General features: G+C 34.7%; 1 protein-coding gene across 2 annotated transcripts; it reads left to right on the forward strand.

Annotated features, from left to right (window-relative positions):
- The first annotated feature begins 16,799 nt into the window (after positions 1-16,799).
- LOC140887524 (uncharacterized) lies at positions 16,800-23,173 on the forward strand. 2 transcript variants are annotated; one of them, XR_012151913.1, is made up of 10 exons: positions 16,800-17,131; positions 18,076-18,465; positions 18,559-18,699; positions 18,763-18,863; positions 18,951-19,172; positions 19,747-20,238; positions 21,466-21,878; positions 22,313-22,406; positions 22,537-22,852; positions 22,964-23,173. XR_012151913.1 is itself a non-coding variant. In XM_073294802.1 (9 exons), the coding sequence occupies exons 1-9, from the start codon at positions 16,946-16,948 to the stop codon at positions 22,715-22,717; spliced, it is 2,220 nt and encodes a 739-aa protein (XP_073150903.1). In that variant the 5' UTR covers positions 16,800-16,945; the 3' UTR covers positions 22,718-23,173. The 2 variants fall into 2 exon arrangements, 1 of the variants encoding a protein (XP_073150903.1); XM_073294802.1 differs by having other exon boundaries at positions 22,537-23,173.
- The last annotated feature ends 124 nt before the right edge of the window (positions 23,174-23,297 follow it).

Consider the following 23,297-nt stretch of genomic DNA (forward strand, 5'->3'; position numbering starts at 1 on the left):
CAAATTTAAAGACAAAAAATATGTTCATTAATAAATTATCTTTGTTTAATCTATCATATTTTTCTTTTATATGTGTTTTTAATTGCAAATATTTTTTATTATATTTGTTTTTAGTTTTCTTAAAGAGCGAAATCAGATAATTGATAGGGAAAAATTTTATAATTAATATTAAAATAAAAAAAATAATTATCTTGTTAAAAAAATCTATGGTAAAAAATTATGGACTATATTTTATTATTGTTTTTTTTAGTGTTTTGTGTAGTTATCTTTCAAAAGTATATACTCTCATAAAACCAGATAAATATTATTTCTATTATAATAAAAAATAATGTAAATTTATTTTTAAGTTTTCTTCTTCTATTATTTTTATTTTCAATGCAGACAAAGTTAAAAATATTTTCTTTTACCATAAAAAAACTAATAAGAAAACAAATGTATTTTATGTGTGTTATATAAATATTTTTAATTTAATAAATTATTTGATGAAATATTTTTTAAAAGCTAAATTACAACATGCGACTTCTCTTGTTGAAAAAAGCTAAATTACAATATATGATCTACATCGTATATTTTTTATGTGTATATAAATATTTTTAAATTTATGTGATTGATCACCAATTATTTTCAATACAGGATCATCACCAATTGTAATAAAAAATATCATCATTTTATCCATGAAATTTTCCCACAAAGTGCATGCTAACTTGTGGTGCCTAAAAAATTATAAATATATATGGAATATATAAGAAATTCATAATCACCATAAAAATAAGATATTAAAATAACAATATTTACTCCAATCACATCTAGAAAAATAAAGTGATAAATTAACCCAAATTAAAAAATAATAATAAATGCATGCTAAGATCATTTAATTACACGATACTTCAAGATTAAACATGACAAAAAAATTTGATTCGTCGATGACTTCTGCGTTCGTCAAATATTTAAATTTATTGAATTCAAATATATTTGATGGAAAATTATGATTTTTTTTATTTCGAAAACATTTGTTTTATAAAATATTACATTTTCAAAATTTTTAAAAGAGCGTCGTCTAGAATATTTGGTATATTGACTTTCCATAAATCTATATTACGTATCTTAATTAGAACCTTGATATAAATTTACTTAACATATTTAAAAAATAATTATCATTTTTAATCAAATTTATTAATCGACAAAAAATTTGAATTTTTTGAAAAATATTTATTTTTAAAAATTCTGATAAAAAAATAATATATGATTTTTTATAATATATTTTTATATTCTTTTTATTAATAAGAGTTATATCAACCAAGATAAAGAATTTAATGTAATCACACAAAATTGGTATGTCCATTTAAAAATTATCTCAAATGATATAAGTATATCTCATAAATATGGTAAATATTTTAAAACGAATCAAATTTTTCTGCGAATAATATTATCTTCTGTATTCTAACATAAACTTTTTTTTAAAGAAAAATGAACCTCCTTAATTCTGTAAAATTTCTAAATTTTAAGGGAAAATTGCAAATTTAGTCATGTATGTTTGTCACTTTGCGATTTTGGTCCTCTATTTTTTCACATTTCAGTTTTAGTCCTACATGTTCTGATTTTTGGCAATTTCGGTCTTTTTTATTCGAAAATGCTTACGTGGCACTGTACACATCAGCTCCACATCAGCACTGAATTGGTGCCACGTCAGCGCCACATCGGAAAAAGGACTAAAATTGCCAAAAAAATAAAGATAGCGGACTAAAACTGAAATGTGAAAACATAAAGGACCAAAATCGCAAAGTGACAAATATATAGGACTAAATTTGCAATTTTCCCAAATTTTAATTCTAAATTAGGTAAATTGTATTATTTATGGAACATTTTATATGTAATTGAGAAATATTCTATATTCGTTGTATTATTATAGAAATTTAGAATTTATTAAAATTTCACATATATGCGGTAATTTGTTTCAAAATTTGATTTGGTAATTTGTTTCAAAATTTGATTTGAAGCAAATTTTCAGACGAATTTTGACCCATATAAATTTAATTCTAAATTACAAAAATTTTATCATTTATTGAAAATTTTATATATAATTGGGAAGTCTGCAAAATTTTGTTGTATTATTATTATTATTATTATTATTGTTGTTGTTGTTGTTGTTGTTGTTGTTATTGTTATTATTATATAATATATATATAGCATTTATTGAAGATTTCACATATATATGATAATTGTTTGAAAAGTTTGTTCGTTGGCATTGGAAGCATGTTTTCAGATGAATTTAGTTCCGTATAAAATTGTAAGATATTTTGAAATATATATGGACTCAAATAATTAATTATTTTTTATAAAATGATTAAGCAAATTTTAAATTGAAAATTGATTTATTATTATATTTATAGTATTAATTAATATCTACCAATTTAAGCGTAAGTTTTTGGCAAATAAAATTATTATAAAGTAAGTTAATTTGAATCAATTATATTTGTGCATTATATATATAGATATATATGAAAATGACAACTATTTCTAAGTAATATTTAAAATAAATTTCGGTGCATAAAACATATAAATAAAATTAAATAAAGTTTGTTTCCTATTTTAGGTTAAAGTTTTTGGCGGGATTTTACTATATTTGGCAAAAACTCAGTTATTATATATATATATATATATATATATAGATTATTAAAAAAAAAAAAAGTGTTATTTATACTCCAAATTTTGTTAATCACACTTCAAGTTGTCATTTTAATTCACAAGGTGGTCATAATACCTTTTTATCACTATAATTAAGTTTTTGGCATAAATAAAGCCAATAAAAAATGATAGTAAATACTTTCCATTTTATCAATTACAATTCCATAATATGAATTTTCGTTTCTATTTGAATTACTTTTTTCTCACTTTACTAATTAACAAGTTTTTTAAAATTTTGGATTTGCATATAATATGTGTAATTATTATATTACATGATAACATATTCAATATTTACTTTAGTTTTTAACATAAAATAATGTCATTTGTGTCCCTGAATTTATTAACTCTTAATTTTTATTTTTTATTAACTCACGTTTCATAAATTTTCAAATTTTTAATGGAAACAAAATAATATTTTCAATTGTTTTCAATTAATTAAATTATTTTTTTATTGAGTTCAAATTTTTTTAATTTAAAATAAAAATTATTGAATTGAAATTCTATACATTTTCTTATAATTATTTTGAAAAGGCTGCATCTTAATAAATTTTAGAATTTATTTGAATTTTTTATTATTCATGAATTGAATTTAAATTTTATAATTTTAAATCTATTATTATATTTATATTACAAAACTAGAGAAATTATGGCACACAAACTAATTTAAAAAAATATTATAATTTTATTTTTATTTGTTTTTTTTTTTTATATTTCAAATTTCCATATTTTTCTCAACTAAACATTGTAGATAAGATAAATTGATAAAAAAAAAAATAAATTTATTTTTATATTATTTTATAAATGTTAAAAAATAAATTTAAATATTATTTAAAAAATAATATTTATATATAACATACAATATTAAATATATTGCATGATTTTATACACACGCAACGCGTGTGCGATTATGCTAGTATAAATAACATTCGTTCATTTTTAAAAATATTTTACTAGAATAATATTGAATGTATTAGAATTTAATAATTATATACGTAACATATGAAAATAACATGTTGTAGAAACTATTTTTAATTATAGTAAATTGGGAAAAAAGTAAATGAAAAAATCATGTTATGAAATTTTATGAATAAAATACAATAACATTTAATAGAGGTTTTATTGAGTGCATATGCTACAAAAATTAATAAGAATAATAAGGAGTATATTGGTCTCTTAATGAATTCAAAAGGTAGGTTGAAATGTGATTAAAAAAATTTGGAGTGTAAATAACCTTATTTTTATTATTATTATTTTTGAAAGTAAACACTCCTTATTAAAATTGGATAACTTGATAAGAAATGGATTTGAAATCCTTTTAATTTTGTGTATTCACTATTCAAACAGTGCAAGAATTTGAAATACATGGATCCAAATACGACCTATTCTTCGCATGTAAAGTGTGTCTCATATTCCAAGTGCATCATCATCATTAATATTATATTATTATATCAAAGTCCAAGTGCATCATTCTTATTCATTTATCAAAAAGAATTATTATCAGACAAAAGGAAAAGGGTTAATTGCACCAGGTGGGGTTTGGACTGATTATTAAATGTCTTGTAATAATGTGATATAACTTTTGTGATCACTTTTCCTTTGGCAAAGTTGCTTGTTTGTTAGCAGATATGGGTTGCTAGGCGGTGAATTCTATAATTCGAAAAGGGATAATACTGACTCAAAAAAAAAAAAAAAAAAGAGTACATTAATACGACAGAACGATCGATCAATCTATTAAAATATAAAAAATAATTATTTTTAAGACTTTAAATAAAAATTTTGAAATTTTTTCATCTCGTGGACGATAGAACATTAGCATATATGTGCATATATATGTGTACATATATATATATATAGTCTTGATCTCTGGATCTGTGTGCACTCACGCTAAAAAAACTCCGATTGTCTTGTGTAGGATTATCTCGAAAATTTGAATCCAAAAATGTATCATATGATACCAATTTCAATCTCGGTGATCGAAATCGTGAAGTTGATCGAAAATTGCATTCACATTTTAGAGACGATCCTACCATGAAAATTCAAGACAATCAGAGTTATTTTGGATCGATGCACACGAATCCAACATTTTAAGGTGCGTGGATCAAGACTATATATATATATATATATATATATATATATCGACATCTACATATATTAAAGCACCAATAAGTAAGAATAAGCCAGTTTTCTGTCAGTAACAGGCAAACCAAAAACCACGCGTCATAGACTCGATTTCCAATACTCCAAAACAAACAACACGTCAAAGGAGGGGAAATTCCCAATTTGGTCCTCTTTTCTTAGGTCTATTTCCAAGTTAGTCCTATGTCTTTTTAGTGTCTCATTTTATCCGCTTTTGTTTCGAAATTTTTCCCAATTTAGTTTAAATACTCATTTTACCCTTCTTTCATATTTTTATTTTATTTTTTTTTGTCCATCATGCTTCCGTAAAATAAATTAAGAATATTATCTCTTTGACCATAATGTTGTCGGATTATATCTACCGAGTTTTACAGGCTGTTCCTCATAGCCTAATCTGACGATCGCAACTGATGGTTTCTGTCATAGATCTCTTCAGCAACACCCAGCACAACCTTGTTTCATTTTCTGCCTCAAGACGTACAGTAATATACTTAATTGAATGAAAACAACATGATATGGAAGAAAAATGAAGAGAATGTGATTGATGCCTTCATCTTCCTTCTGCTTGTTATTTATTGTAACGCCCCAAAAATTAATTACCGAATTAATTGGAAATTAAAAAAATTATTGAGTTGGTAATATAATTATTACTGTCAAATGAGTTATAGAGTGTATTTACAAAATACATGTGTCAATAAGTCAATGAGTTTGACTATTTTGGGATATCTGTAATGTTGATATTTTGAGATAATTATTGAGATATTGGAATTAAAATAATTAGTTATGTCAGATAATTTAATTTGAAAGAGTGTTTGACCAAGGTGACTAGTCAAAGTTTTGGTTGATTGGTCAGAGCTTAAGATTGACTCAATAATTTATTGGAGTAAAATAACACAAAAGTATTGAATTGGATCAGATCAGATCATTTTAGGACCAACTTTCTATGCATAGTAAGTGTTACCCACTCTCACGCACAAAACACTAAAAACACACACTAAAACTCTAACCAAAATCTCCCATCCCGTCGCCGTCCGTCGTGCGCCGCCCATTGCCGTTGATTGACCATGTCATCTTGTAGCTCTCGTCGAGGCGGTCGCAACCATATTAAAAATCGTGAGTTTTGATGTTCGATTGGTTTAGTTCGAAGCAAAAATCGCGACGGCACTGTTCATCATATTCCTCGCGCTAAATGGACGGATTTTAGCTCGTTTGAGTTGGTTTTTGAGCTGCTAAATGGTAGTAGGTGATGTGTAGAACATTTTCTAAGCTTATTGTAGCATTTTACATGGAAAAATCGGACAGATCTGAGCTTGGAAGCTCACGCCGCTGTCGCCTGTAAATCGTCGATTCCGGCCGCCAAATTGGTCCATTCCGATCGTGAGTTACCTAAATTATTCATAATATGCTAGTGTGAACTATTATCCGGGACGTAATGAGGATTTTTAATGAAGGGTGACTATTCTTTTTAGAATAAATAATTGTAAGAAAAAAAATGTCGTAATTAACATTTATCTATGCATTAATAATTATTATTATATTTGTATATATATTTACAGAAATATGATTATTAAAAAATGTTACTAATTGGTAGAATAGAAATAAAAAATGCAAAAAATGATGTTCAATTAAATAGCCTATTAACTAGAGCAACGATTTACAACACCAAAATTTTCAATGCTCAAAGTACAAAATGATTCACGATCATCGAGGCAAAATGTAGTAACCCAGAACTCATTTTAAGATAATAATATGTTAAACATGATTAAGGGTTAGTAATTAACCAATTCTGGGATTTAATCGGACATCAGAAGCAAGAAATGAAATTTCATTGTCTGAGCCAGTTCGGACGATCCGAAGAGGACTTCGGACGGCCCGAACTTGACCACTGGGGCTCCGAAGGTGAGCTTGTTGACTTCGGAGTTAAGGCTGGTTCGGACGATCCGAACTCAAGTTCGGACGACCCGAACTTGTTTGTGCCAAGTAGGCAGGATTACTCAACAATGAATTTTGACAAGTGTCGGACTTAGAGCACTTCGGACGACCCGAAGTAGAGATCGGACGATCCGAACTCGACGTGTCTCGCATGCAGACAGTGAGTTGGATCGGACGATCTGAACTCAGGTTCGGAGGGGCCGAACTCGTCCGAAACTTTTCCTATAAATAGGGCTCATTCAATTTCATTTTGAAATACGAATTCCCGAGTTTTTTTTTTCAGTTATATAGTGTGAGTTATACACTTGAGGGCCCTATCGGTTATAATAGAGGTTCTGAAATAACCAAGGAGTGGTTATAGTCATCCGGGACTAGCGACTCCAAAGGGCTATCTACGGACGAAGGTATGGTCTGGGAATCTATTTAAATTTTGGGAGTACTTATTAGCTTAGTTAAGGCTTATAGAATTTATGTAGTGATACGGTGAACTTTTGAATATAGGCTTGGAACCTAGGATCCTACTATACTTGAACTAGCCTAGAGGTACGTACACATTGACTGAGATTGCCAACGAGTATACATGTTTATATGTTGCATTTATTTGACATTATTATATGGCATGATATATGATTTACCGCTTTCTATATTCATATGTCATGTGCATATACACGTTGAGCCTATACCTTGGTATACCTGATTATAGAGCCGCTCAGCTCTATACTCGATAGTCTATCACTGAGAGTACCGCGACGGTGGGGGCATTTATGTCTGACTACTCTGGTGTACTTGACGAGTGTGGTTGCACCCAGAGGTTGATCCGTGCGGTGGCAGCACTCATGTGGCGCCGGTACTGAGCATGATTTTTCAGATGACCCTTTACCAGTCATCATATTGCATGCATAATATTTATACATGTACTCATGTTTATGTACTGGGCGTTAGCGCTCACATCCTAGTTGTTATCTTGGACACCCTATTCCATGGGGCAGGTCGCAGGATGGACAGAGCTGGGGGTTCAAGGCAGGATTAGGGAGCAGGCATTGAGGAGTTAATTATACAGCAGGATTCGATATAGCTGTATAATGTTTACTTTTAAGTATTTCGATATGGTTGTATCACTACTGATGAATAAGCTTGACACTTTTATACTAAGCTGATATGTAATTTATGGTTATGTTTCCGCACGTTTTACTCTGTTAAGTTATTTTGCTGTATTAAGTTTAATGCATGCTATTAGTTGTCAGTTAGTAGGTGATACCATGCAGGGTCACTACATTTTTGGTATCAGAGCATGCTTAGATTTTGGGATTAGTACTTGGGATTTAGAATTAGTTTTGAGTAATTCTTGCGCATTTGGGATTTTAATGTGCAATTCTTTTCAGGATATGGCTGACGAGAGTCACGGTAGTGTTGGCCAGGGAGGTGGTCATCATCATCGTCATCACCGCCATCATGATGATCAACATCGTCATCATGAGGGTAGACGTCGCTACTCTATCAATAAATTCATGCAAGTAGGACCGAAATCTTTGGTGGGAGGCGAGAATCCTGAACAAGCAAGAAGTTGGATGTCTAAACTCGAAAGTACTTTTCGTGCTTTCGATTGTACTGAGGATCAGAAATTGGAAGTTCTAAAATTTGTTCTAGAGGATCGAGCACGTTTTTGGTGGGATGCCAAAGCTACTCAGGCACGTACTGAGAGAGAACAGGTGACTTGGGGAGATTTCTGTCAGCAGTTCCAGAAACTATATTTTCCTCCAGCTGTTCGCCAAGCACGATCGATGGAGTTGCTTACTCTGAGGCAAGGATCAATGACTATTGATCAATATCAGCAACGATTTCTTGATCTGCTACCTTTCAGTCCTCATATTAATGAGAGTGATGCATCGAAGTATGATCTCTTTCTACAAGGCCTGAACCAAGATATCTACTCACAGGTTGTTGTCTGTGATGACCCAGTATCTTATGAAACTTTGGTGAACCGTTGCCATCTTGTGGAGACCAGCAACAGGCGTGCACAGTTGTTGATGCCAGCACAGATTAGTGGATCATTTGAGCCTAGAGCTCAATCTGTTGTGCAATCTGGACCTAAGTCTTCTTCTTCTACTCCTACTACTTCATCTGGATCTCGTGGTTCACGAGGCATGTTCCGTTTTGGGAAGAAGAAAAAGAAGGAGAAGTTTTGTAGTCACTATGGAGGGAAGCATCCTGCAGCTTCATGTCGGAGAGCTACTGGTGCTTGTTATATTTGCGGTCAGCAGGGACATCTGAGGAGAGATTGTCCTCAGCGCATGGGTTCTGCTAGTGGATCGGAATCACAGGTTGGATCTCAGGCTTCTACTTTTCCACGACAGCATCCAGCACCACAAAGTTCTTCTGGTTATCGTCCCCAGACTCAAGGGCAGGTATTTGCTTTGTCTCAAGAACAGGCTACTGAGGGAAGCGATCGCATGTTGGCAGGTACCTTTTTGTTATGTGGTATTCCTGCACTTGTCTTAATTGATACTGGAGCATCGCATTCCTTTATTTCTAGTCGTTTTGTTAAGAGACATAGATTACCTTATGTATCATTAGATATGGATTTAGTTGTATCTACTCCGCTGGAGCAGGAGATAGTAACTAAGCGTCTAGTGATGGGTTGCCTTCTAGAGTTTGAGGGTAATGTATTGTCAGGTAATCTGATGATATTAGCGATGACAGATTTTGATTGTATTTTGGGAATAGATATACTGACTTTGTATCATGCCACTGTGGATTTTTATCAGCGTCTGGTACAGTTTCATCCTGCTAAGGGTGATAGCTGGTATTTTTATGGTGAGGGTGCGCGACCTCCGATGCCACTTGTTTCGGCTCTGAAGGCATGTCATGTCTTGGAGTCAGGTGGGGAGGGCTACCTTATCTATGCAATTGATATGTCCATGAGTAGTACGGGTATTGATCAGTTATCGGTAGTCAGTGAGTTTTCTGATGTATTCCCTGATGAGATTTCTGGTTTTCCTCCGGTGCGAGAGGTTGAATTTGGTATTGATTTAGTACCAGGAACTACGCCTATATCCCGAGCGCCTTATCGTCTAGCACCATCAGAGATGAGGGAATTGAAACAGCAGTTACAGGATCAGCTTGATAAGGGATATATTCGTCCGAGTGTTTCTCCGTGGGGAGCACCTGTTTTGTTCGTCAAGAAGAAAGATGGATTGATGCGATTGTGTATTGATTACAGGCAGTTGAATCGTGTCACCATCAAGAATTGCCGCGGATTGATGATCTATTTGATCAACTACAGGGTACTTCTGTTTACTCCAAGATAGATCTGAGATCTGGATACCACCAGATGCGGGTACGAGACTCAAATATTTCTACGACTGCTTTTAGGACCAGATACGGGCATTATGAATTTCTGGTTATGCCATTTGGTTTGACGAATGCACCGACAGTCTTTATGAATCTGATGAATCAGGTATTTCAAGAATATCTGGATAGATTTGTCATCGTCTTCATTGATGATATTCTTGTATATTCTCATGACAAGGATGAGCATGCACAGCATTTGAGGATTGTTTTACAGACGTTACGAGATAAGCAACTGTATGCGAAATTGAGCAAATGTGAATTCTGGCTTGATCGGGTAGTGTTTCTCGGTCATGTGATTTCTAATGAAGGGATATCTGTTGATCCTAGTAAGATAGAGGCAGTGCTGAACTGGTCTCGTCTGACGACGGTTGCTGAGATTCGTAGTTTCTTGGGTCTAGCTGGATATTATCGTCGGTTCATCGAGAATTTTGCACAGTTGGCCAGACCTTTGACACAGCTTACACGGAAATATGTTACCTTTATATGGTCCTCGGATTGTGAGGAGTCATTTCACGAGCTGCGTGGACGTCTTACTACTGCACCCGTGCTAGCTCTACCTTCTGGATCAGGAGGTTATGTTGTCTATACTGATGCCTCTGGTCAGGGGTTAGAATGTGTTCTGACACAGCATGAACATGTTATTGCCTATGCTTCTCGACAGTTGAAGACGCATGAGAGTAATTATCCAGTACATGATCTCGAGTTAGCCGCCATTGTATTTGCACTCAAGATCTGGAGGCATTATCTTTATGGCGAGAAATTTGAGATATTCACGGATCACAAGAGTTTGAAGTATTTATTCACTCAGGCGGAGTTGAATATGCGACAGAGACGCTGGATGGATATTTTGAAGGATTATGATTGTGAAATCAAATATCATCCAGGTTCTGTTAATCTTACTGCTGATGCCTTGAGTCGGCAGGTGAGACTTTCTGCACTTCAGACTAGTGAAGTATCTCATATGATTCAAGAGTGCTGTTCATTGAGTTTTACGCTCAAGCACAAGAAAGGGAGAAATGAGATACGATTGTATACTATTTTGTCTGAGCCAGCATTGTATTCTCGGATCAGAGATGCTCAGATATCTGATGTTAAGACTCAGCGTTTGACACATTTAGCCAATGGAGTTAATGAAAGAGTGGGTGCCCGGTTAGCCAACTTGTGGCTAAGAGCTTTTATGACTCTATGTATAAACAATCTTTGTTTAATATAATTTACATTCATTAATGGCATTTTCTTTGTCTTTCTTCATATTGTTATATTGTGATATACTATTGTTGTTTTGATAAAGACCTTGAATATACTATAGTGTAAGTAAGATGAGATAGTGAATAAAGAGAGATCACTATTATGAAACACATCTTATAGTCACTGTATATTCTAAACAGTTCATAGTCAATTGAGCCGTCCGCTAATAAGGATAAGGATCGCTCGAGATTGAGACTAGCATTTGTGATGCCAAGTACCATGTTTCATTGGTAATGGACATGGAGATGTTCAAAGCATGCAAATGGATATTCATATGATGAATGATCGAACTACCCTATTCGGACTTTCCAAGTGATTATCACTTATCGAGTGGATAAAGTCCGCGGTTTTGGTTGTACACCATTAGTCCTTACAACTTGAAACATCATTGAGACTCTATATGTTAGTACTGTACTTTGACTCGTTTACCGACTCTATTGGGGTCATCAGGTGTCGGGATTGGGTACAGTTAAGACACATATATGATTCGATGCTTTGTTGTCAAGGATTCACCACATACTTGCGAGTGTGGATATCCTATGCGATCTGAGGAGATATTAGTGTGACGAATCTCTGGCCAGAGTACATGATGTGTTTTAGGTTACTCGTTTTTCCTAGTAACACATGCGATGTCACTATTTGATCTCCAAGATGTAATGCATAGTTATCGAATCTCGAACGACTCTCGATGCACCAATGGTTGTTGATTCGATCGGGATATATGGATGAAGGGACCGTACTGTATGCTAACCAAAATCTACTGGTTCTTGCAGGCGCTATCAGTGATACCTAGGGAATCATGGGGCGATGTTGCTAGACGCTCTTACCATGATTCGTTAGGCAAGTCGGAAATTGTTGTTCCGAGTCACAAGGAGTTGTGAGCCCACGGCTAGCTGTATCCCTGAACCATTGAGGGTCACACAAGTAATGGATTACTAAACCCCATTGAGATAGTTAAATTTAAAGAGTTAAATTTAATGAAAGAGAAGTTGGACTTCTTAACTAAAAGGGAGTGAAATTTCCTAAAATGACATAGGGATGAGCATTTTTGGAAATCACTGAATTCGGATTCAGAAAAATTATCTTGACTTTAAAAGATGCAGAAATGGTTTCTGTGCACATTGGTAAAATCAGTTTATCAATCGAAGTCACGATAAATTTTATATTAATTTCTATAATAACAGGCTTGGCTTGTTGGGCTTAAGTTATGGATTGTGGGCCCTAAGGAGTTAGAGTCCTAATACAATTATAACTTAATCTAGTCTAGAAATTATCTATAAATACATGTGTAGTGTTCGAAAATCAGGGTTTTTTAAGTCTTGCAATTTTCGAATTACACATATATTTTCAAGAGGAATTTTCGAAAATCCTCTGCTCCCTTTTGAGATAATTTAGTTTGTAATTTTTGTGAAAAATTACATTCTGAATTGACAGATCAAATCTGTTTATTCTCTTCGATAAACATCTGATTGATTTCTAGTACAATCAATCAGAGGGTTTTAGTTTTCTATTCGTGGACTTAATTCCGGAGGTTGATCGTGATAGTCATCGGTTCCTGGGATTTACAAAAAGAGCAGATTAAATTCTGTTGGAGTCCATAATCAAGCCTTTGCTTGAATAGGTAAAAATATTTAATTGTGTATTTATATTTTTAATTGCAAGATTTTAATCGTTAGGATTTGATACCCACGATATGGAATCGTTCCATATCGAAAAATAAAATTTTTAAACTTCCGCTGCTGGTTTATTGTGCTTATCTAATCGAGTGGTTGTACCTAATGTTGCGGAGCTCAAGAACGATATTCTATCTCAAGCTCACATAAGTCGATTATCAGTTCATCCTGAAAGCATGAAAATGTTTAAATACTTGCGAACTAGATTCTGGTGGAAAGGGATGAAGCGGAGTGTGTATCAATTTGTTTCAAGATGTTTGGTTTGTCAACAGGTCAAGGCTGAACACCGACGACCAGGTGGATTATTGCAGAATCTTGAGATTCCCGAATGGAAGTGGGAGCACGTAACTATGGATTTTGTTACCCACTTACCTATGACTTCACGTCAGTGTGATGCTATTTGGGTCGTTGTTGACCGTTTGACGAAATCAGCACACTTTATTCCTTATAACCGAGAGTATTCTTATGATCGCATGGCACGTTTATACATCCAGGAGATAGTGCGATTGCATGAGATTCCAGTGAGCATAGTCAGTGATAGAGACCCGCGATTTACCTCACGTTTTTGGGGTAGTTTTCAGGAGGCGTTGGGTATCACTCTGAGTTTGAGCACTGCATATCATCCGGAGACTGACGGACAGTCAGAGCGGACGATTCGTACATTGGAGGATATGCTACGTTCTTCTGTCATGGACTTTGGCTTATCTTGGCAGGATCAGTTACCTTTGATCGAATTTGCCTACAATAACAGTTATCATCGTAGTATTGATATGACACTTTTCGAGGCATTGTACGGTCGACAGTGTCGTACTCCGTTATTCTGGGATAAAGTCGGGGAATGACAAGTCAAGGGTCCTGAATTGGTGCAGCAAATTGTAGACAAGATAGATTTGATCAAGCATAGAATCAAAGTTGCTCAAGATAGACAAGCCAGTTATGCTAATATTCGTCGCAGGCCACTTCAGTTTGAGCCTGGTGAATATGTGTTTCTACGAGTATCACTTTCAGGAAGGTGATGAGATTCGGCATGAAAGGCAAGTTGTCTCCTCGTTTTATTGGACCTTTCCAGATACTGGAGAAGATCGGAGATGTTGCATATCGTTTGGCTTTACCGCCAAATATTTTCAGTATACATAATGTTTTTCATGTGTCGTTACTTCGACAGTATATAGCTGATGAATCTCATGTGATTCAGTCTACTGATATTCAGCTAGAGCCAGATCTGTCTTTTGTTGAACGACCAATCCGTATCTTAGACAGAAAGGAGAAAGTTCTTCGGAACAAGACTATACCACTTGTGATGGTACAGTGGCAGCGCCGAGGCGTTGAAGAAGCAACTTGGGAAACTGAGAGTCGTATGCAAGCAGAATATCCTGAGTTGTTTGCTTTGTATTTTTGATTACCATGTAGTTGTAATTACAGTTGTTGTAATAAAACGTGGTTTGATATTTCATATTGTTATCTTGATTTGTCTTTAGATGTTATTTCGCGGACGAAATATCTAAATGTGGGGAGAATGTAGTAACCCAGAACTCATTTTAAGATAATAATATGTTAAACATGATTAAGGGTTAGTAATTAACCAATTTCGGGATTTAATCGGACTTCAGAAGCAAGAAATGAAATTTCATTGTCTGAGCCAGTTCGGACGATCCGAAGAGGACTTCGGACGGCCCGAACTTGACCACCAGGGGCTCCGAAGGTGAGCTTGTTGACTTCGGAGTTAAGGCTGGTTCGGACGATCCGAACTCAAGTTCGGACGGCCCGAACTTGTTTGTGCCAAGTAGGCATCCAAGTAGGCAGGATTACTCAACAATGAATTTTGACAAGTGTCGGACTTAGAGCACTTTGGACGACCCGAAGTAGAGATCGGATGATCCGAACTCGACCTGTCTCGCATGCAGACAGTGAGTTGGATCGGACGATCCGAACTCAGGTTCGGAGGGCCCGAACTCGTCCGAAACTTTTCCTATAAATAGGGCTCATTCTATTTCATTTTGAAATACGAATTCTCGAGTTTTCTTCTTTAGTTATATAGTGTGAGTTATAAACTTGAGGGCCCTATCGGTTATAATAGAGGTTCTGAAATAACCAAGGAGTGGTTATAGTCATCCGGGACTAGCGACTCCAAAGGGCTATCTACGGACGAAGGTATGGTCCGGGAATCTATTTAAATTTTGGGAGTACTTATTAGCTTAGTTAAGGCTTATAGAATTTATGTAGTGATACAATGAACTTTTGAATATAGGCTTGGAACCTAGGATCCTACTATACTTGAACTAGCCTAGAGGTACGTACACATTGACTGAGATTGCCAGCGAGTATACATGTTTATATGTTGCATTTATTTGGCATTATTATATGGCATGATATATGATTTACCGCTTTCTATATTCATATGTCATGTGCATATACACGTTGAGCCTATACCTTGATATACCTGATTATAGAGCCGCTCAGCTCTATACTCGATAGTTTGTCACTGAGAGTACCGCGATGGCGGGGACATTTATGTCTGACTACTCTGGTATACTTGACGAGTGTGGTTGCACCCAGAGGTTGATCCGTGCGGTGGCAGCACTCATGTGGCGCCGGTACTAAGCATGATTTTTCAGATGACCCTTTACCAGTCATCATGTTGCATGCATCATATTTATACGTGTACTCATGTTTATGTACTGGGCGTTAGCGCTCACGTCCTAGTTGTTATCTTGGACACCCTATTCCATGGGGCAGGTCGCAGGATGGACGGAGCTGGGGGTTCAAGGCAGGATTAGGGAGCAGGCATTGAGGAGTTAATTATACAACAAGATTCGATATAGCTGTATAATGTTTACTTTTAAGTATTTCGATATGGTTGTATCACTACTGATGAATAAGCTTGACACTGTTATACTAAGCTGATATGTAATTTATGGTTATGTTTCCGCACGTTTTACTATGTTAAGTTATTTTGCTGTATTAAGTTTAATGCATGCTATTAGTTGCCAGTTAGTAGGTGATACCATGCAGGGTCACTACACAAAACATATATAAAACAATATCACTTCAGTCACTATAATGCAATTAGTAATATAAAAACTAGAGTAACAAAAAAATATGAACAGAGGATCTATCTTATTTAATATGTAGTGTTTGAGAAAGTTTCTAGGCAAGATTTTTAAAAGCGTGAAATGCGTCGAAGCGTGGAGGTCGGGTTTAAGCTCGTTAAGCTTAAGCGAGCTTAAAACGAGCTTAATCATGAAAAACCGTTTTCAATTTTTACTATAATTAATTATTTTTAAGACAAACATAAATAAAATGATAGATTACCAAAATATAAGATTTAATAGATATTTCAAGTTCCAAACTATAAATATACATATTTATATAATTGTTTTCATTTTTTTTTAAAAAATGAAAGCTTTCATTCTAAAAAACGGTCACTTAATCGAATTTTTTAAAACACTGCTAACAAAATTTTGAAATATTTATTAACGAAAAATCGAAAAATACTTTCTAAAACAATCTCAACCACTACCTTAATAGTCTGATACATGCAGTGCGTTCTTACAAAATTGAAAAATTTATCATAGATTTTACATATATATATATTTTTTATTATGAATGATATCTAAAAATTTAATAATAAATAAAAATTAACAAATATTTTCATAAATTTATTATTGTCAGGCCTCTGGGCCTTGTATTATATTGTACCCAAAAGATTTGGATTGATGAAAAATTTTATAGAAACTGAGCTTTAATTGGTTATGTATGGGTCGGGTAAGCCCATGTTATTTAGGCCGTTTCCATAGTAGGTTTCCACTGGCTTACAGATTTCTCCACCACCTACCGGCACCGGACTCTTCGCCGCCATCAGATTCACTTGTTGTCTGTAGGAAACAGATAAAAATGAGATAGCGTAGTTGATTGTGGCAATGACGACAAGAAGAAAGTGCAGGCTCTGGTGGCCGGCGAATCTTTCCTCCCATGCGCCACTTAATTTCAGTTACCTTTTCGGTTGGTTCGTTTCCTCTTCAGAATCTTCTGTCGATATTGTCGTTGCTTTTGCCTGCGACGAGCCAGCACTTTCTTCCTCTATTGCTCCCCGATCAGATGTTAGGGTATGTACTACGATTTTTATTTTTATTTTTTAAATTTTTTTGCAATGTAGCTATTGGTTAGCTACTTCTGCGTTGATCGGCTTAATCTCGATTCATACGAGGAGATCGCGGAACAAATTCGGCTTAACTCACCTTCTCACGTGTGAATTTGAATTGGATAGCGCTACCATAATTGCTTCTTCCTGTTCGTTACAATTTAGGCAATATTCATGAAATTATGATATGCTTATGTTGAGTTTAATTAGTGGCTTTGATTAAAAATGGCTAAACCCGCATTATGTGGAAGCCTGTAAAAGCGTAAGTTATGCGTGGCAAGCTATTGTTTTGATTTTAGAGAGAAAGTATACTTCATGACCCAAAATCTGTGTAGGTGTTCAGAAATTAACTCTGTCCCAATAGATGGATCACTTTTGGATAAAAGAAAATAAATAGATCAGTATGAAGTTAAGATGCTCACTATGGTTTAGGCCTTTTGCTTTGGTTGCGATCAAATGTTTTGTCAATATGATATAAGTGGTAGTACTATGTCGAGTCACTCGAAACTTAATTTAGCCATGTTCTCTGAATTAGTTTTTGCTCTGGATTTTTAGAATGGTCGGAGCTTGTTTATTAGTTTCTACTTTGACACTAGCGGTTCTGAGCCTCATTGCAATTTCTTAGTCAGTTCCATGCTTATACTTTCCCTTGCTTGTTCTTTGTTATAATAAATCAGTCATTTCAAGCTCCGAGATGTCCTGTAGTCACTTTTCTTTTGAAAGTACCCTGCAGCATTACAGACTCGACAAACATTTACACTAATGATTACACTTACTGTATAGTCCAGACATGGGGTGTTAGTGTTATTGAATTGGGTTCTTCTAATTGAAATTACTCAATATTCATTATTCACCTGTGCTCTGTGTTACAATGTTTTACTTACATAGTAACTGTTATCTTTCGATTAGGAATTCCTTCGGGTGGCAAATGAGAATATGCTTGCGTCTCTTCAAAACAAATGCGAATTTTCTCTGCTAGGGTCTTATGTCGCAGATTGTAGTGTCAATGGACAGTCGGCTGTGTATGGAAATGACGAAAAGACATGCAGGAATTTGGCTACCAATGGACAATGTCTGTCACGAAGTCCAAATGCATGTGGTAATAATTTTGGGAGTTTAAGATGTGGATGCCACAAACTTGATGGGTTATCAGAACAATTGGGACCTACGGGTCTAGGAATTATGTGGATCAAGCTTCTCTGTGGTCTGACAGAAACTGTTGGACAAAGAACTAGAGTCATACCTAAATTTGATCACTTACATTGGAATGGAGAAACAGTGTTCCAGTTGGATATCCACGTATGTAAGTCATTTTCACCTGTAAAGCATACTTCTTTTTTTTTTGGTTTAACTCCCCTTTTATGGTTTAACTTGGCTTTTTGATTAATGTAGGTCATAGTTTATGAAATTCCCACTTTTAATGGTCACCATTATTGCCTGGGCCTCCAGGGTTCATTCAATTCGTGCACAACTCCATGCAAGAAACCAAAATGGTTTGACAACCTTCACGAAAAAGATTCACATCTTAACTTGGTAAATATGCTTAAAAATTATGTCATTTCAGGACAGTAGATTTCTGACTGAATTGCATAACAGGACACTGTCATTCTGGCGATGAATACTGCTAATGCTGCTCAAATGTTCCTTCGTAGATGTCTTAATGCTGAGTCCGGTATTCGATTCCGAATTATTCACATGTAAACTCTCGAGACCATGCTTATATCCCTCCCCTAGAGCTAAAAGATTATGCTTGACGATGTAACAGCTTCTCATTGACTTCACAGGATCAAAATGTTCATCTGGAAAGCATTCTCAGTATCTGTTGCTTCCCTTGCAACAGTCATATATATATTTCTTCAATACGCGCATGTTCTGTTCTGTTGCACGTCTCAGTCATTCATGTATAGCATACTGGGAAAAGTATTTTGCAATACTTGGCAAAGCATCATAGTGCGCAGCTGTCAGTTATTGTATTGGCCTTTTTTTCTACAGAATCATGGTAAAAGGTGATGACCTGATGATATGGCTTCTTGATTATGTTTTAACTTTCATTCGACTTTATTGACACAGGGAACCATTTAAAGCATCATTATCAGGCTTATATTGGAATGCATGCTTTTATCATATTTATTCCATATGCACAATCGGTTCTTTAGTAGGACACTTGTCCACGCACACAAAAGTGAAGCCGTAAATATGCTGTGGTACGAGGGAAGAAATGAATGCCAAACATAAAGCTAAAGCATACCTGGAAAAAATAAGAAAATTTCGCCTATAAAGTTACATGAACTTTTAGCACAAAAACAAGTCCTTTACTATTTAGAGAGAGAACGTAAACTTGAAATACATTGGAAACAGATATAATTCAACTGAGTTGCACTTATTGGACCTTATCATTTGTCTATGCTTGAGAAATTTTTGTGTGAAGTGAGGATTTCTTGCATGGCAGCTTGGGAAATCTTTTTCCTTTGATTCATTTAACGATCTATACTTGATATATCCACCAGATTTCCATTTTTCGGCAAAGAAGTCAACGTTAAAGAATATGTTAGGTTCCCTTTTATTTTTTCTATGTTACAGGTCTCAGACTTGTGTTGAGTTTGCGGAGAAAGCTGCATTCCAGATGCACTTAATGTGGTCAAATATTGTGGTTGATATATTTCTCGGGAATTTATTCGGCATTGTGCTTTGGTATTTGTCAGAACCTTGTTGTTTATGGGTTTCAAGCTGTGCTCATGACATCACAAACCATTGCTTACGTACTAGCATATGGCTGATGGGCAATCCAGCAGGTTTTAAGTTGAATACTGAGCTGGCTGGAGTTCTGGGAATGATTTCTTTGAATGGGATTCAAATTTGGTCGACTCTTTGGGTGTCTATGAGTTTTCTCTTCATCCACTTTCTGAAAGGACTTGCTGTATGTGGGATTTTTTTTGGTTTAACAACAGCCGCAGCTCTAATAATTGATACGATTTCCATGGCCACAATTCATGTTTTGACGCTTCATTTATTTCTTTCACTTCTCTATTCATCTCAGATACAGACTGTGGCAGCATTATGGCGACTCTTCAGGTATATTATATCCCAATCCTAGCTTTTTATTATAACTAGGAAAGTGCACGTGCGTTGCACGTAGGTAATTAATCATTAAAACTTGAGTAAGAAATTTAGATAATATATTTAAATTAATGGTGGATTAACAAAGAAGAAGATGGAGGGTTTAAAGAGGGGTACAAGAGGAAATTCACAATGAAAGCCGCATATTTATAGATATAAATATATAAATATAAATATAATAATATAATATAAATATAATATAATATAATATAATATAAATATAATATAATATAATATAATATAAATATAATATAAATATAAATAATATAATAACTAATAATAGATTGGCATGATTATATAATCAATCATACTTTTGGGAAAAGGTTATCCAAGTCAGAATCCTGATTTTAAAAAGAAAATGTTATTGTATTGAGATGAATATCTGAAACTTGAGAATTTATCTTTATCCAACGTTTTGAAGAGCCTGAGCCCTGAGATGCAGAAAACCATATCTTCCCTTGAAAGTCTTGCATGATGTTTGTACTGCTTGCACTCCCCACCTCTCCCCTGTAATACTCGATTGCTGTAACCTCATCGTCTTGGTCATGTACATGCATTTCTCAACTTTCGACTTTTCTTCGTCTCAGAATGTTTATTATTAAATGCAAACATTTAGTCCGGCTGATGGTTTACTTACATCATCAACTATAACATTAGCTGTTGTAAAAAGCAATGTAGTCATTTTGGTATCACACACGAACAAAATTTTATGGAATGCACACTTGTTTGGGTCAGGGAGGCAAATGATCCAAGTAGACCTGCATGTTAAGAAAATTGTGTAACCTTAGTAAAAACGTAAAATACATCATGTTCAAGGCTTCATGTCCGACATGGTTGATGCATGCAACATATGTATTTAAGGGAGACTGGCTAACAACTACACTGTACATATGGTTGAAAAGTTGATGCATGTTATAGAGACCCCGATTTTGTGCAAGCCCCCACTTCGTGCGCCCAAAAAATGATTCACAGATTTGACAAATGACATTTGCATACATTTAGTTGCATATTTATGCATGTATATGTATTTTGTTATGAACGAAGCCGATGACTTCGTTCATAATTGTCAAATCAGTTGCTTGAATTAATAAAGTTATTATTTTTTAAAAGTTATACCTTGTTTGTTTGGTTACTTCGGCTGTTATTCAGTGTGTATTTACGTAACTGTTAAATCGATAACAGGGGTAGGAAGTGGAATCCTCTACGTCAAAGATTAGATAGCTACGACTATACAGTGGAGCAACATGTAGTTGGTTCTCTCCTCTTTACCCCGATTTTACTCCTATTACCAACCACATCTGCGTTCTACATATTCTTTAGCAGTTTGCACACAGCTGTCAGCTTTATCTGCTTAGTTATTGGGACGACCATATCCGTCATTCATGCGACTCCGTATTCTAAAATTTTTATTTGGTTAAAGACGAAGAAGAGATTTCCATCTGGGATATGGTTTGAAGTGGCATCATGCAAATGTATTGAGGCTGGAGCTGTCAATGACGGTAACAAATCCACTCAGATACTGCATAGCAAAGCTTGTGCTAGTGGCAAATCCACGATTTTGGTTTCATTTCTTCGGAGCAACTACTTGAATTTAGGTAAGACCACGAAGCGTGGAAAACTTCTTTTAGTTGTGAAACCATGTGGCTTCGTTGATTCTTCTATCTCATGAAAAAGGGCCCATCAAGTTTAGGCTGTGTTGTATCTTGTAAGTTTGTGTGGAATCCTTGATCCTGGCTTTATTTTTGTGGTGTTAACGAGTTCAGGAAACATTTTTGAACCTCTATATAATTCTATCCCAAAAAGGAGCTTTTCTTGAGGTACACTCCAGTAATTGGTGTATGTAGACCCTCCAGTAATTGGGGTTTGTAGCTATGTACTTGGATTCCTGGTTCTGCAGTTCTTATTTATTCCCGAGTTTCGTCACTCTGTATTGTTGAGGCCATCACTTCGTCTATAGTTATAAAGTTACACGCTCACATTTCCCTTTTTGGTTGTAATATTTTTTTCTTGGTTGTAATATTTTTTTCAGGAGAAGTGGTCTGGCCGCACTATGGACTCGTCTATGGAGCATTTTCCAAGTCTTCCATAATCTCATCAGCATATAGTCTTCTTAGTGGAACGAGGTATCCCTTCTTGCCCCTTCCCCTAACACTTGCTGTGCATCGTACAACCGTTCTCTTTCATATTTAGTAAGATAATCATCCGTGTTTTTTAAGCGAATTGTGCTCATTTAATGTATTCTCAAATCGGCAGCACTCGACACCCTAATATGATGAGTCTTCCTTCAAAATTACCATGGATGGTAATCCCCTGGAAAGAATATTGGCGCATTTGCCATGATTCCGTCTACGCATGCAGGCCAAGTTACATGTGTCATGTAAACCATATTCATAAAATCATTTGCAACAATGACAAAAGTTATGGTCTTTTCTAACTCCGCATATCCCTTGGGTCTTCTAGCAGTGCTGGACTCGTATACAAGGACACGCACACATGTTTTAGTTAGCATGATCATTCAGGAAACTGTAGCTAAGAATTTTGAGTTGTGTAATGTACCGATCTTTTCCAGGTAAGAGGCAGGAGTTGTAGTTTTACCTAATATCTTTCTTAGTGAAATCACATCTTCTTTTGTTGGTATCCCAAAATTGTCATGTAATTGAAGTGGTGTATGTTTGCTCAGGTGGCGCCTTCCGAAAATTTTGGATAATTTTGAAATATTTCATTCTGGATAATTCCAGAGAGACGTGGACAGTCGTGCATGAGATGCACACGAAACAAATTTTGTCAATCTTTAATTACAAACTATTGCAACCGAGCAGTGCTTGTGTTTTTGTTGATAATAATATCTTTTAAATTTTGTCAATATGATGTAAACTATGAAAAAAGTATATCAGAGTATCTGTGATTATTTCATTATAGTTCCTAATTTTTGTTTGGATGTTATTTTTTTCAGTAAAAATAATGATATGACTGCAATCAACATATTTATTTAATATGAATATGAATTTTTTTTT

This window comes from Henckelia pumila, chromosome 3 (assembly GCF_033568475.1).
Source record: "Henckelia pumila isolate YLH828 chromosome 3, ASM3356847v2, whole genome shotgun sequence".
In the NCBI taxonomy this organism is placed as follows: Eukaryota; Viridiplantae; Streptophyta; class Magnoliopsida; order Lamiales; family Gesneriaceae; genus Henckelia; species Henckelia pumila.